Source organism: Podarcis gaigeae (assembly GCF_964106915.1).
Source record: "Podarcis gaigeae genome assembly, chromosome: 1".
NCBI lineage: Eukaryota > Metazoa > Chordata > Lepidosauria > Squamata > Lacertidae > Podarcis > Podarcis gaigeae.
Window position 1 is genome coordinate 16,085,354 of NC_139678.1, and position 13,292 is coordinate 16,098,645.

Genomic DNA, 13,292 nt, shown 5'->3' on the forward strand with positions numbered 1-13,292 from the left:
CTCAGGTGGGAGACCACGTGTGAAACATGCAGAAGCTGTTCTGAGCTTCACGGAAGAGGAAGGTGTACCATAAAGTGAAATGCTCCAATTATTTCAAGTAAATAGCAGCTGTCTTTATGACCTATGAACAGTTTTTTACCTGAATATTTGCTTGTTGCAAGTGATGAGACCATGTTGTGAACAGGTTCTGACGCATCTGTTGGTCAAAGTAACCAGCGTAAGCGATGAAGGCTCCTGAGAGCAAGCAGTCTCCTGCAATGGTGGACATCTGGTTTTTGAAGGTTTCACTTGTTTTCTCCCATCTTTCACGCTCTGCAGACAAACTCTTCAAGAGAGCCGTACTGCGGTTTACCTGCAAGTAAAACCATTGCTTCAGTTAAACAAAAACTGGATTGAAGATTACTACCTGCCTTTGAAAACACGGAGAAATTTGTAATTGCACGAGATACAGGGCCAGGTTTTCAGCATCCTATTACGAAACACACATTTCAAATACCTAGGAGGCTGAAGAAAAGGGCAGCATAACCACAACTTTATTTTTTATTAGAAAATGCAGCTAGCATCAACAAAGAAGCATAGCAAAATTGTTTGCTTATCAAGTTTGGCTTAAAAGGCAGCCTTAAAACCTAGAATATATGCAGCACTAGGCAGCTGTAGGAATTATTACAGAAGACACAGAAGTAGTGATACACACATTTTTAAATTAAGCTTCTAAAACTATATAAATTATACTGCATTTATTAACGTGGACAAATTTATAGATTACCTAACTATGCTATTGGTATTAAATATAGAAGCAAAGTAAGTAAACTCTCTTCAATATACAAATGAAATTTGGATTTTAAATTCATGCCTGAACAAAGAGCACTAACAAGGAAATTGTGTAGAATGCTTAGAAGCACACATTCTACTATCTTTTTGCTTCCCTCAGCTAGACCACTCAAGGTTGCAACTATAATGTAAGCCCTTAAGGAGACATGATAAAAGAGGGAAACCACAGACAAATTTCTAAGGAAGCACAACAAGGATAAATTCACGGCTATCTCACTTTTGCTTCCACAGCAGCCAGATCCGCCTTAATAGCCTGAGCCTCGGAAATCAGCACGGCATATTCTTCCTTGTAGCGGGCAATGCTGGCCTCCAGGTCTCTAATCATCTGTTCTACTTCATTGGCCTTCTGCTGGTTGTCTTTGGCATCGTCCTCCAGTTTCTGCAGTTCGTTTCTTAGGGGCTCTACCCGTTTCAACATGTCGGCATAGTTCAGCTGGGGGGGGGGGGGACATAACACCAGGTCACTCAGTTCTGGGACACTTAAACAGTTCTGGTTTTAAAGCTTTGTTATTTTTAAAGCCACTGTGGGATTGTCAGTGACCTGCTGAGCTAAACAGCAAGGGACAGGAAACCACCTTCAAAATATGACTGAGCTTCTATAGTATTTTATCCTAATCCAGTTAAATACCACAAGACAAGTTACCTGTGCAATAGCCCATTTCACCATAGGGCCGCAGGCCAAAGACGCTCTGTTCACAATTTCATAATTGTAACTTGGATTTGACAAGTAGTTCTTCTTCATCTTCTCCCGTATTGCATCACTGGAATAAGGGGGTGGGGAGAGAAAGAGAGAGTTTGAGAAAGTATCCGGACAAGCGTGGTGTTGCCATCCAGCATGCAATTGCCAAGCCTGCAAGTTATCCCATCCCCTTGGTAAGCAAAGCTACAGAACACAAATACCTCATGTCTTCAATATTAAAGTTGACAATGCTGGTGATGAAATTATCTTTCAGAATAACTGGCCTGATCTTTTTCCAGTCATTCGTCTCCTCACCCAACAGGAGACAGATGGATTCTAAAGCCAGTTTTACCGCCGCAGGTGGGTTGCCCATAGCTCTTACTTCAATAAGGTGCTGCTTCTTTATAGAGCTCACAGCTATTAAGGGGAGGGAAAAAAGGGTTCAGCATGCAAAAACAAACACTGAAGGCTGCTGCTGGGAATAGGAGAAAGAAATTTGGTTCCAAGACTGAGATTTGGCCACAATGGAATCCACTGAATGGAGAGTTTCTTTCTGAGAATGTTCTCCTTGAATCAAGATGAGATTTGCTAATTTGAAGCAGAAATCGAGCCCTAAAAATTTATGCCTTTTATCTCCAACGTGCAATAAGTGTTGCAGCAGTCTTCGCGAACCATTTCTTTCTGTTCCCTGCAGCAGCCACTGTAAACCTGCCAATTATTCACCTGATCTCCTCAGCAGAAAAGTTTACAATGGTTGGGATGAAGTTTTCCCGCATTATGATGGAACGGATCTGTTTCCAATCAGTTGTGCTTTCACCCAAGAGCAGGCAGATCGACTCTAACGCCAGCTTCACGGCAGCAGGAGGGTTGGCCATAGAACGAACCTCCACCAGATGTTGTTTCTTTATTGATTTAACAGCTAGGAAGAAGCAAGCCCAATCAGCCAGGAGAGAAAAGATCGTGATTTGGGAGAAAACAATGAAGAGCAAGATGATTAGCAAATCTTGAGGATCGGTGTGAAAGATTCTTAAGCTTCAGCAAAAAGCAACTTTAATTTAAAAAACGAAAGGCACAATTTTCCAGGCACATATCCCACTGTTTTTTTTTTTTAAAGCCAAGGGAAAATGACCTGGGAAAATGTTTCCCAGATTCTCAGCCTTCAGAAACACCATTTCAAAACACACAAAACTATGATAAGCAACTTCAAAGCCTTTGTCAAAGGCATAGCCAGACTGGGTACTTCTTTTCATGGCAGATGAACTTCTTGGTTTTGTTTTTGAAAGGCAATGCTTTTGCCTTTTATTTAAAGGCAATGTGGATTATCTATCTAGCAACATGATCTGGCATTCTGGAAAGCTGCACTACTTGTGCTTCTAATCAATCAGAGCCCAAACCTGATTACTGATCAAAGTATTACCCAGAAGAATTAAGCTGACAAGCCAAAAAGCACTGATTTTGGGGGGGAGCCATAAAGGGCATATTCGAAAGCATGGAGCAAAATGTTCCTGTTGCATGCAGCAGATTGGAATGCACTGAAAAGCTGCCCAACAGATGACTTTCACATACCATTTTGAGCCTCGATGACTGCAGGCTCCACCTTATCCAGATCTTCCTTCACGCTCATCTGCTTGTCTGCAATGCCCTCTTGCTGTTTATGCAACTGCTCCTGGATTTCCTGGCTCATAACCTGGAAGCAAGTTACACAGGACATTTCAAGAGCCCCGTTCTTACCCTATCTGCTCTGAGTTAAGAGGCACAACTCGGTGCGACAACATGCACTAAAAAGGACTTTAAGGTCTTCACCTTTTTCTTCTCTGCCTCTTGCTGATCTTTCACCATCTTCTTCAGCTTATCATTAGCGGCTGCATTCTTGACTTCCAGCTCCTGGCTTTTTATCCGTAAGTCACGGCGAAGTTCTTCTACCTAGAACCGACAGCAAATTCTCAATTACAGTGAACTCTTTTCAAGACAACTTCCAAGGATTGTCATGAATGGTTTCTTCCTTCTTCCAATGCTTCTTTCCTTAAGACTCATACCTGGTCAACCGTTTCCTTGATCTTCCTAAGACCAACATTCAAATGCATCTGCTGCTCTTCCAGCTCACTCCGTTTCTCATTGAACAAATTGGCATAGTGGTTGATGAAGTCCAAATAATGACGAGGAGTGATGGCCATTGTCCTGCCACCACGTTTGGCTAGACGAGCATTAGCCTGCCAGAAAGGGTAAAGAGTGTGTTAAAAACTGATGCACGTATTTTAAAATATCCTTCGAAGCTGGAAATGTTTTGAGGACTGCAAGAAGCTGCACAAAAAGTGGGAGGACAAACCCACCTGATGAAGGGTCTGGTGAACAAATACACAGCTGTTCACAATAGCTTCCCTATGTGATGGTGGCTGTGGCAGCTTGTCATAGACAACTGGCATGTAGTCTGGTACAATGTAGTTTGGCTTTTCAAGGTCCATTTTGCTGGTGAACTCTTTGCCAACTTGATAAAGCGCCTCTGTCGACCAGTCTCCAAACCAATTCAAGACACACCTAAAGCAAAAGATGACACACTATGAAGACTAATCGTAGTTTACAGTCCTGCTCATCTGAATTATCCACACACCACTGTAATGGATGTAATGGAAAATAAGCAGTTGTGTACCTGTTGAAGAGGGCTGGAGATGTAGCTGCTCTGTCCTTCAAGCCCTCAGAAGATGGGTTCATGGTGAAGACCACATGGAGATTACGAATGACTTGGCTGGTGAACCATTTGTATAGTTCTTCATGCGAATCCAACATCAAACCCTCTTTCTGGGCTCCTTCCTTACACTGAGTCATAAGTGTGGCATATTCGTCCCCTTCAAACAAGCCAGGAACCTAAATGGAAGAGAGACATGTTAATTTACAGACAGATCTCTGAATTTTGTGTTGAGATAAATATTGATGAGGATCCAATGGCAATCTGAAATCAGAGCCTCTAAAAAACTGTTAGTTTGGGCAGGAGATTGTTTCGGGCACAGAATGTGCAAGACCTTCTAACAAGCTAATAATCTGTTTGGAGGCGAGGGGTTATTGGTTTGTTTTTGTTGTATTATGTATTTTTTATTCTATTTTATACTGTTATGTTTTGTTATGTATTGTTTGGTATGTTGTGAACTGTACTGTGATCTTCAGATGAATGACAGTATACAAATTTAAGAAGTAAATTTCTATGTTTGGAACAAGAATTATATGGGCCTGCACAGCAGCTTGTCAGTAATCCAGAATCTCTTAAACAGGATTGGATGGCAGAGTTCAGATCCCACCCCACCCCCCAAGTCCTGCCTTTAGTAAACTTACCTCTCCATTGGCCAGCAGAGTATTCATTCTCTCCAGGAATCCAGAATCCAGTACATTTGATTCATCCATAATGAATGCTATTTTCTCATTCTTGCAGCCAGATCTTCTCAATACTGTTCTCAGATCTTCATCAAAGTCTTCACCAGTGTACTTTCTATGCACCTGTGAACATCCATTATAGATTAAACGTCTACAATTTTATCTAGCCTGCCAAGCTCGATTTAATGCTGCAAGAAACAGAATCTGGGCCTTCAGTTTAGGGAAATGGGCACACCAACCTTAATTTGGTAGACACTTAAGCCATTCATCCAAGCCACAAATCTCGAGAGAGTAGTTTTTCCTGCTCCACTAACACCAATGAGAAGTAAGTGTCCCTGAGGCTGACGGAAGATTCTGAAAAGAGAGTCTTGACTTAGAAGATGAAGTACTGACTAGCAGAGAATCCCATGCATGCTTACTCAGGGGTTAAATTATATTGTTTTCAATGTTGTAGAAGTAACCGGTAAACAACCATCGCCTACAAAAATACATATGTATTACTGGTACATAGTAGGCAGTATTCTTTGTGTTCCTGCTCTAGCACTCAATGTCCAAGGTGATAAAATAAAAATCTGTATCCCCTTTCTAAATACATACTAGACTAGTTTAGAAATGTATTTGCCAAGGTGCTGCAACTGGAAAAAAGTTTAGAACACAAGTGTTGTGTACCTGTCAATTCTTAGCACATGGTCCAAAACTTCATTGAACAAGACAAGTGGCACATCAAGTTCTTCTTCATAGAAAACCTTCAGTCTGGCTTTCACGTAGTCTCTTAGCTCTTCTTGATTAACTGGAATATAATCCTAAAAGACAGTGCAAACAACTTATATACTTGCAAACCATAAAGCATCGGCATTAGAGCTGTCCTTGCTTATGACAGTATCTGAAGATGCACAAAGTATTGCCTATTCATGAAGCTTATCCACCCACCTCAATTAATTAATTTGTCTCATGTTGACTAACAATAATCCCCAAGCTTTTCCCAAGTAGGGAACAGTGGTGGGCAACAGACAAATGCGTCTTCCCAAGATGAGGAATGAGAAGTAATCACTGAAAAAATCTAGTGAAGTTTTGCAGAACTTCAGCTGAAGGGCAAGAATGAAGACAGCCACATGGGAGAATTTTGCACATAGGCTGGATGCAACATGCAGCCTCCAGGTGGCCAGTTTGCTGCAATGTCCCTAGTGCCTACCCACGTCATACTTTTCATCAGTTGCTGGCCAAGTAGCCAGCAGTCGTAGACTCATTTTTACAAGAAGGGAAGCAGAAGAGGGGAAATGTATGTGAGCTGGACGAGGGGACAACTAAATTCCCATACAGGCAAACATTCTGCCTGAAGGTAATATGGAGAAAATGTACACCTAATTACATTTATTTTAAGAGACACTCAAAATCCCAGGTAGGTCAATTCTTGCATGAATCTCACACTAAAACAGATAGTATCTACGGTTTGTTACACTGGGGGGAAATTGAGAGGTGCTCATCCTCAAAAGGATAGCTGTGCCCTGATATCCAAGGAAGTTTTTAAAGCGAGGTCAAGACAGTAACTTCCAATGTAAACACACCAAATGTAATTATGCTCTAAATTATTATTCAAACCAAGTCAACATCTGCTACCAATGATTAAGTCATGATAATACAATTTGCAACTGATTAAAGAAGTTTTAACGTCATAGGTTTTCTCCATCAACCAAAAAAGTAGAAAAAATAAAATGCAGCACACTTCTACATACCCACGAACTAAAGCAATGTATTGATGTATTAAAGTTCAAGTAAGCAGCAGAGCTTATACCTTGGATAGCCAATTGCTGTACAGAATGGGCCTGGCCATTGCTTTCTCTTTGTCTATGTTGGGGAAGTGCTTCAGAGCTACCATGTCAATGTTTTCATCAGTCCACCGTCTCTCCTCATCTTCCACAAGCCTAGATAAAAGGAGGAACCATTAGTATTAGAAAGCACATTAACAGCTTGAAGTTAAGACTTCATGACAAAGAAGCTTTGGCATTAATACTATTTCAAAAGTGTGAAATGGACTTCTCCCAACTACTAGCGAAACATAATGGTTGCAATTCACTTGCAATGGTCTAAGATTCAGGGACACCACTGGCAAGTAATTCATGTTCTGAATATTCCTATAGCTAAGCAATTTCCCTCTGAGTTTGTCTCATCTTTTGAACCCGGACACTGACATTTACATCATATGCCCAGTTTTCAAATTATGAGGTGAAAAGTAGTGCTCAGTTAGCTTGAAATTTGCTCACAAATCCCAAGAGGTATCTAAACATGTTTTAAATACACTTTCCCCCCACTTTTTCTGCACTAAGATTTGGGTGGAAAGATGGCCCATAGCAGTGATGCTGAAAAAGGACCTATAAATACTTCCACTGACTTTCCACCCCCAACAAAAAGCCAAAAAAGCCAAACCCCAGGGACCTAGGAAGCTACCTTATACTAAGTTAGACAACTGGTACATCTCTCAGTCTTTCCTACCCTACCTAGAGATGCCAGCTACTGGTGAACAAATGGCAAACTGAATTTATGGTAATGTGCATCCTTCTATTTCATCAAAAACATGTGCATTTACTAGAAAGGGCTTATTTACAATACAGTAAACTGTGTTGTGTTAATTAAGAAAAACATATTGGAACGACTTGCTCCAGTCTGAATACACAAGAGGAATTCTATGCAGCCTGAATGCTTGCGGACTATTATACTACCAAGTGTGCAGTCACACTTTATTCCAGTGAGGTGCAGTGCCTAGTGTTGGACTAGAAACTGGGAGGCCAGGATTGAAATCCCCAATCAGCCATGAAGCTCACTGGGTGACTACGGACCAGCCACTGTGTTTCAGCCTCCCTCATGGGTTGTTGGGAGCATAAAATTGGGGTTGGGAAAGAGATTGTGCACCCTGCCTCCTACCAAAAAGGAGTTTTAAAAAGTATACTGTGATCTGAGTTGGAGACAGCATGGTGTGGATAATGTCAAGGTTGCAGGTTTGATCCCCCTATGGGACAGCTGTGCAATCCTGCATTGCAGGGGGTTGAACTAAATGACCCTCAGCGTACCTTCAACTCTGCAATTCTATGATTTCACACTTTACCTGTCTTGGAAGAGACGCAGGGCTTCATGGGCCCAAATTCTAATGAGGCCTTCGACAGGCAATGTTTCCAATGGTCTCAGAGCTTCGAAGATCCCTCTCACCCATCGAGTCATTTCACGGGGTGAATAGATGTAGTGCGGCTGTGTGTCTTGAGTAAACCTTTCCTGGAAGTAACAGGATAAGGAGTTGTCCATAGTAACCAGGGAAGTATTTTTTAACCGCTCACTCTAGACATTTGATAAAAAAGCTGCAAAGAGCTTTATCATTCCAGTTACCTGAGACATTGTGTAGAACTCAACCATGGCTGCAGTGAGAGGTTCTGCATACGTGCGGAGAGATGGAATGAGCCTCAACATAGCACGATTGAAAGTGCCGTAGATCTGAGTGAGGGAAGCTGGGCCAGGATAGTCCACGTACACAACAGGAACATGGCGCAGAAATCTAGGAAGGCATACAGGAGAGGTGAGTTCTGTAGCACCTCAGCTATTAGGCTACATACATGGGTCTAGATATGGCAAAAACAGATCCTGAAAGCTTTCACTGGTCCTGAAAGCACAGCACCGGCTGCTGTTGAGATGCCAAGCCATGTTCAAGGTGTCAGAACTAGCGTGCAAAGCCTACTGCAACAACAAAAAGACTCTGAAGTTCTACATTCCAGTAGCCAAAGCATTAATAGAGCATTTGAAAGGCTGAATGCTACTTCTCAGTAAAGCACATTAATATGAATGTGGACTGCAGGTTTAATCCTTAAAGCTCCAGCAACTTATCAACAGCAATGTGGACACATTACCTATGCGAAAGAGGCTTCCTTCCGGGATCTGTAGGTGGGTTACACGCTCCAACAAACTGAATTCGCTCCAGTTTCACCCATGTCTGGTCAGATGTGCGGTAGAAACCTCCATGTTCCACCATCTGAGGATTTGAGAGAGGCAGTTACGACGGAGTTTAACTACAATAAAAAAAAGTTGAGTTCTTTAATCTGACTTATACTCACTTGTCTGATGAAGGATATGACTCTCTGTGTGCCGTATTTATCCATATCCGGCAAGTTGATTTCGTCACAGAAGAGCACCAGCCACTTTCCTAGCTGGACAGGAGCCAACACCACACCGTTAGGCGTACGCCTGTATTCACAGTAGTGATCAAAGGTTTTCAGGAGCAGCTCTGGAGTAGTAGCACTGGAGAAATTCAGACCAACCACCTAAAAATGCAAGGACGTGATCAGGAAAGGAATATGCGGCAAGATCCAAGAGGCATAAACACTGCCGAATGGTGACAGCTTTTAAAGTTTTGTTGCTCGTCTTCCTTTGTTCTTTATGAATGCTCCTCGTGTTTCTATGGGAGGAAGTCAACATCGTGACTTCCCTCTCTTGCTCTTCTGCTAGCATGCCAGGTTAGCTGAATTTGTTTTAATTGCTTTTTGTAAACTTGCAAAGTGGTATCTAAAGTTCTTAAACTAACAAACCATTCTGGCTCAGACAGCAATGAACTATCTACAAAATGGCTTGGCAAAAAAAGAGAGGAACGAGCGCCTCCTCGCTCGTTCTGCTGATTGTATTGTTGTGCAGAGAGATTTAATTAAATGTGCAAGATGAATAAATTATTCTGATCTTCTGCTGCTCAGTGGCATTTTAAAGCCTGCAGATGTGGTTACTCATTCAGAATGTTCGGAATGGGAGAAGGTCACACACAAAGAACTGTTTACCTCCATGTCAGGCAAAGCCCTGAGTGCACTGAAGAGAGTCATGGTCTTTCCAGAACCTGGCGGCCCACACAGCACTAGCGGTTTGTGCTCCGCAAGCCAAGTATACAACAATGCTTCGTGGCGGACGGTGTCTAGGGTTGGCACCACAACATCAGGAGCTGCCACTTTGTGAGTCTCGACTTCAATCTGCGGGACCTTTGACTGCCAGGGAATCCACTCACCAGTAATTGAGACCTATGGAGAGAAAGAAAATTAAGTATCTGGTATTATCTGCTTCTGTTGCTGCCAAAGCAACAACTTGGTGTTGTTTAAAGCGGGTACTTCAAGGTTTAACATTAATTGCAACATTAAGCTGATCAAAAGCATTTAAAATAAGCTTGTGTATATATTGCTGGTACTACTGACTTCTATATATTTATGTTGGCCCTGCTTTTGTTTGCTGCAATTAAAAAAAACCTGAAGTGCCTCCACTAAGCTGACAGCAAATTAAGAACACTTTATAAAAGATTTTAACAAAGAAACTCATTGCAGACAACAGCTAATACACTTCTGAGTGAGTGGTGGGAAATGACTCTAAAATACCTGAGTATACCATCTAAAAGCAAAGTATGCTTTTCTTTTGAACTTATTAAGCGTATGAATTAAAAACCAACCAGATCAACAAGGCTCAAGGATCAGTTTTTAAATCTGATGACAGCCTTAGATTCAAATCACCAAGAAATTTGTTCAGTTAAGTGCATCGTCCAAAATGTAAGTGCACTGAATAATTATGTTGCTGCCAAGTCTCTGGAAGAAGGTTGTGAAATCATCTATTTTGTTGTATTAAGTTTTGTGCAAATAGCATCAATAAATAAGTACATTAAGCCTGGCATTTAGAAAATGGAAAGGTTTATTTTTTACCTCGTAATCAATGATAGGTATATTTGGTGCAGAAGGCAGTGGCACAGTTGTGATTCTCCTGATGTATTCACCCAGCTCGGCTCTCATCTTCAGACGGCTGTCTCCGCAAAGGGACCACAGAATCGCATACACGAGGTATCGCTGAGAAAGTTCAGAAACTGATCAGTAAAGGTGCAGGAAAAAAGGAGTCCCACACAAGAGAGCCACATGAAAATTAACAGCAAGGTTAATTAACAAGGCTGGCAGCTTGACAGTTTCCTCTTTTTTATTTACTTAGCTATGGGAGTTACCTGGATGTAGCGTTCCAGCTGATCTATCTGCATAGGGAAGTCTGGATGGTTGGCATTGTACTGTGCTACGTTGCGGCAGGCCTGGTGCAGCATGGAGAAGAGGGAGCCAAGACAGCGCAAGCGAGTGAGGTCCATGATGTGCTCCAGCTTGAAAGCATGTTCGAGTGCCTTCGTCACCAGCCCATTCGATGTGAAGTATGGCTGCATAATTGTTGCTGCATCTCTCTGAATCTGTTGAAACAGCGTTTCGTCAACCATTATCGGGCAAAATAGAGCTGAACTACTCGTATAATAATCTGCGTGCCCACGGCAAGGTGGTACTGCAATCTTTCGTGTTATATACTCTTGAACTATACCTGCAACATTGGGGAAGCTGCTTCCTCTCCTTCATCTTCCTTGCCCTTTCTCCTACGCTGAGCTTCCTCTTCGCCTTCATCCAGAGGGATGCTCCTCAGTCTGGCCAGGAAGTTGTTGAAAATCATGTCAGTGCTTAGAACATCTTCACTGAACCAAACCATGCCACACCTTGACACTGTGGCCAGAGTAGCATACTTCAGATCTTGAACTTCAAACATGATGCGCACCTATGGGAAAAAGCAGAAAGATGGCTTAGAAACCAGTGCCGGCCTCAAAATTATCTGAGGACACAGCTGTGTCTAACTTCTAAGAGTTTTCTCCCTTGACTAACCTTAGCCTGTTAAGAGGCCACTGGGAGCATTAAGACAGCATTGCAATCAGAATGGTACAAGTTAAACCTCAAGTAATATTTTATAGCCAGCCCTTTAAGTAAGGCAGTTCCTCATAATCTAATGGGAACTGGCAAAGCCCAACATGACAAAACCAGGGAGTAACAACCTACTTCCAAACTGTGTCTGCTGGAAACACCTTAAAATGAATTTCCTGGCTGACACAAGCATCTCAAAATTACCAGACATTTTCCCAATCCGGAAATATTGTCCAAGCAGATTTATTCTCTTATTTGGGGTGGGGGGAAGTAGCTAGCCTTACGTTTGGTGGAAGGCTCAGACGTTCTCCATTTGGCAGTGTCAACAGCTTGTTGTCATCCAGAACAGAGTTCAAATTCTCAACCCACTCAGGATCAACATCTCCATCGAAGATGATCCACTGCCGTTTCTGTAGTTCGCCTCTCACGTTATCTATTATCCTAGACAAGGGAATAATGTAGGGCCATTTGAGAGAACGTCCAGCCAGCCCAAGTTCTTCCTACACCAGGGAGAAATTTCTTGCTCACACCTTTACTTATAGCACACACTCACTTTCTCAAGACATGCGTGAACAGTCCATCTGTCCACTCTCTGGTGTTGGGATCGAGAGTGCCATAGAGATGGTCTTTGCTGATGGCTTTGGGATCGATGATGTGGGCAACACCTTCCACACCCTCCAGCCTCTCCAGTGCTTTCAGAAGAACTCTCCAAGCCATGGTCTTTCCACTTCCAGATGGGCCCACCATCATCAAACCATGATTGATCTGGGTAATTTGGTAGAGCTGAAGAACCTATGGAGAAAGAGAAAAATCAAAGTGTTGCATGAGGAACATCTTAATGTAGAATGCTTTGGGTGGGTCCAGCTGTCATGGTCCAAAAACAAGGAAGGCCATCACTTTGCTGAAGCTAAGCAAGTCTGGGTTTGCTGAGTGCTTGGGTGGGCGACACCTGGCAAACACGTATACACCACCTTGGGTTCCATGATGGAGAAGAGATAGCACATAAATACAAGGAAGATATAATTATCTTGCTTAAATTTCTAGAAGGCTGTTTGTGGCCAGATCTCACATAACTTTGTGCTATTTGTTGGCAGTGAGCACTGACGCAACGTACCTTTTCAACCCACATGCTGCCAATGTCTTCCCCATCGCCGTACGTCAGGTACATTTCCTGACAGACCTTCTTAAGCTCTTCCCTCAGGGCAGTCATTTCTCCACGGTGATACTGAATGCCAGGGAACACATCGGACAAGAGACTGAAAAGCAATGGTATGTCTTCTGCAACCAGTTTGGGTACCATTGTTTCACAGACACTCTGGATCAGGATCTACACAGAAGAACAAAAAAACCGACTTGCTTATTAACTCGTGTGAGAAGAACTCGTGTTATGAAAATACTCAAGTGATACTTCTGGGTACAATATCAAATTGAGATCCTACATCAGAAATACTTTTTAATTATTATTGTTGTTGTTATTTATTAAATTTATATACCACCCTTCATCCAAAAATTTCAGGGTGGTTTGCAAGATAAAAATGCAAAATAGAAGCACAAATACTTAAGATCTACATGCTAGATAAAATGCAAAGAAATAAAAGCTTTGTGAATGATGCAATGTCAATTACTGAATTTTCCTTTAGATTTTAGATCCTATACTATGGAGAGGACATGAAGTGAAGCCCTCATGATGAACAGCAGCA

The 13,292-nt window shown here is 42.1% G+C and overlaps 1 protein-coding gene across 1 annotated transcript in view; it reads right to left on the minus strand.

The window, feature by feature from the left end:
* Positions 1–13,292, minus strand: part of DYNC1H1 (dynein cytoplasmic 1 heavy chain 1) — a 57,570-nt gene that overhangs the window by 16,080 nt on the left and 28,198 nt on the right. The window contains exons 32-55 of the mRNA XM_083729746.1: positions 12,707–12,919; positions 12,146–12,384; positions 11,877–12,033; positions 11,225–11,452; positions 10,869–11,099; positions 10,579–10,719; positions 9,679–9,912; positions 8,968–9,174; positions 8,764–8,885; positions 8,249–8,414; positions 7,974–8,137; positions 6,666–6,795; positions 5,543–5,676; positions 5,113–5,227; positions 4,835–4,996; positions 4,158–4,372; positions 3,841–4,045; positions 3,547–3,720; positions 3,314–3,433; positions 3,077–3,197; positions 2,234–2,429; positions 1,475–1,592; positions 1,049–1,264; positions 140–352 (exon numbers count right to left, since the gene is read on the minus strand). Of these exons, the coding sequence (XP_083585872.1) occupies positions 140–352; positions 1,049–1,264; positions 1,475–1,592; positions 2,234–2,429; positions 3,077–3,197; positions 3,314–3,433; positions 3,547–3,720; positions 3,841–4,045; positions 4,158–4,372; positions 4,835–4,996; positions 5,113–5,227; positions 5,543–5,676; positions 6,666–6,795; positions 7,974–8,137; positions 8,249–8,414; positions 8,764–8,885; positions 8,968–9,174; positions 9,679–9,912; positions 10,579–10,719; positions 10,869–11,099; positions 11,225–11,452; positions 11,877–12,033; positions 12,146–12,384; positions 12,707–12,919 (4,221 nt within the window). The remainder of the gene's footprint in view (positions 1–139; positions 353–1,048; positions 1,265–1,474; positions 1,593–2,233; positions 2,430–3,076; positions 3,198–3,313; positions 3,434–3,546; positions 3,721–3,840; positions 4,046–4,157; positions 4,373–4,834; positions 4,997–5,112; positions 5,228–5,542; positions 5,677–6,665; positions 6,796–7,973; positions 8,138–8,248; positions 8,415–8,763; positions 8,886–8,967; positions 9,175–9,678; positions 9,913–10,578; positions 10,720–10,868; positions 11,100–11,224; positions 11,453–11,876; positions 12,034–12,145; positions 12,385–12,706; positions 12,920–13,292) is intronic.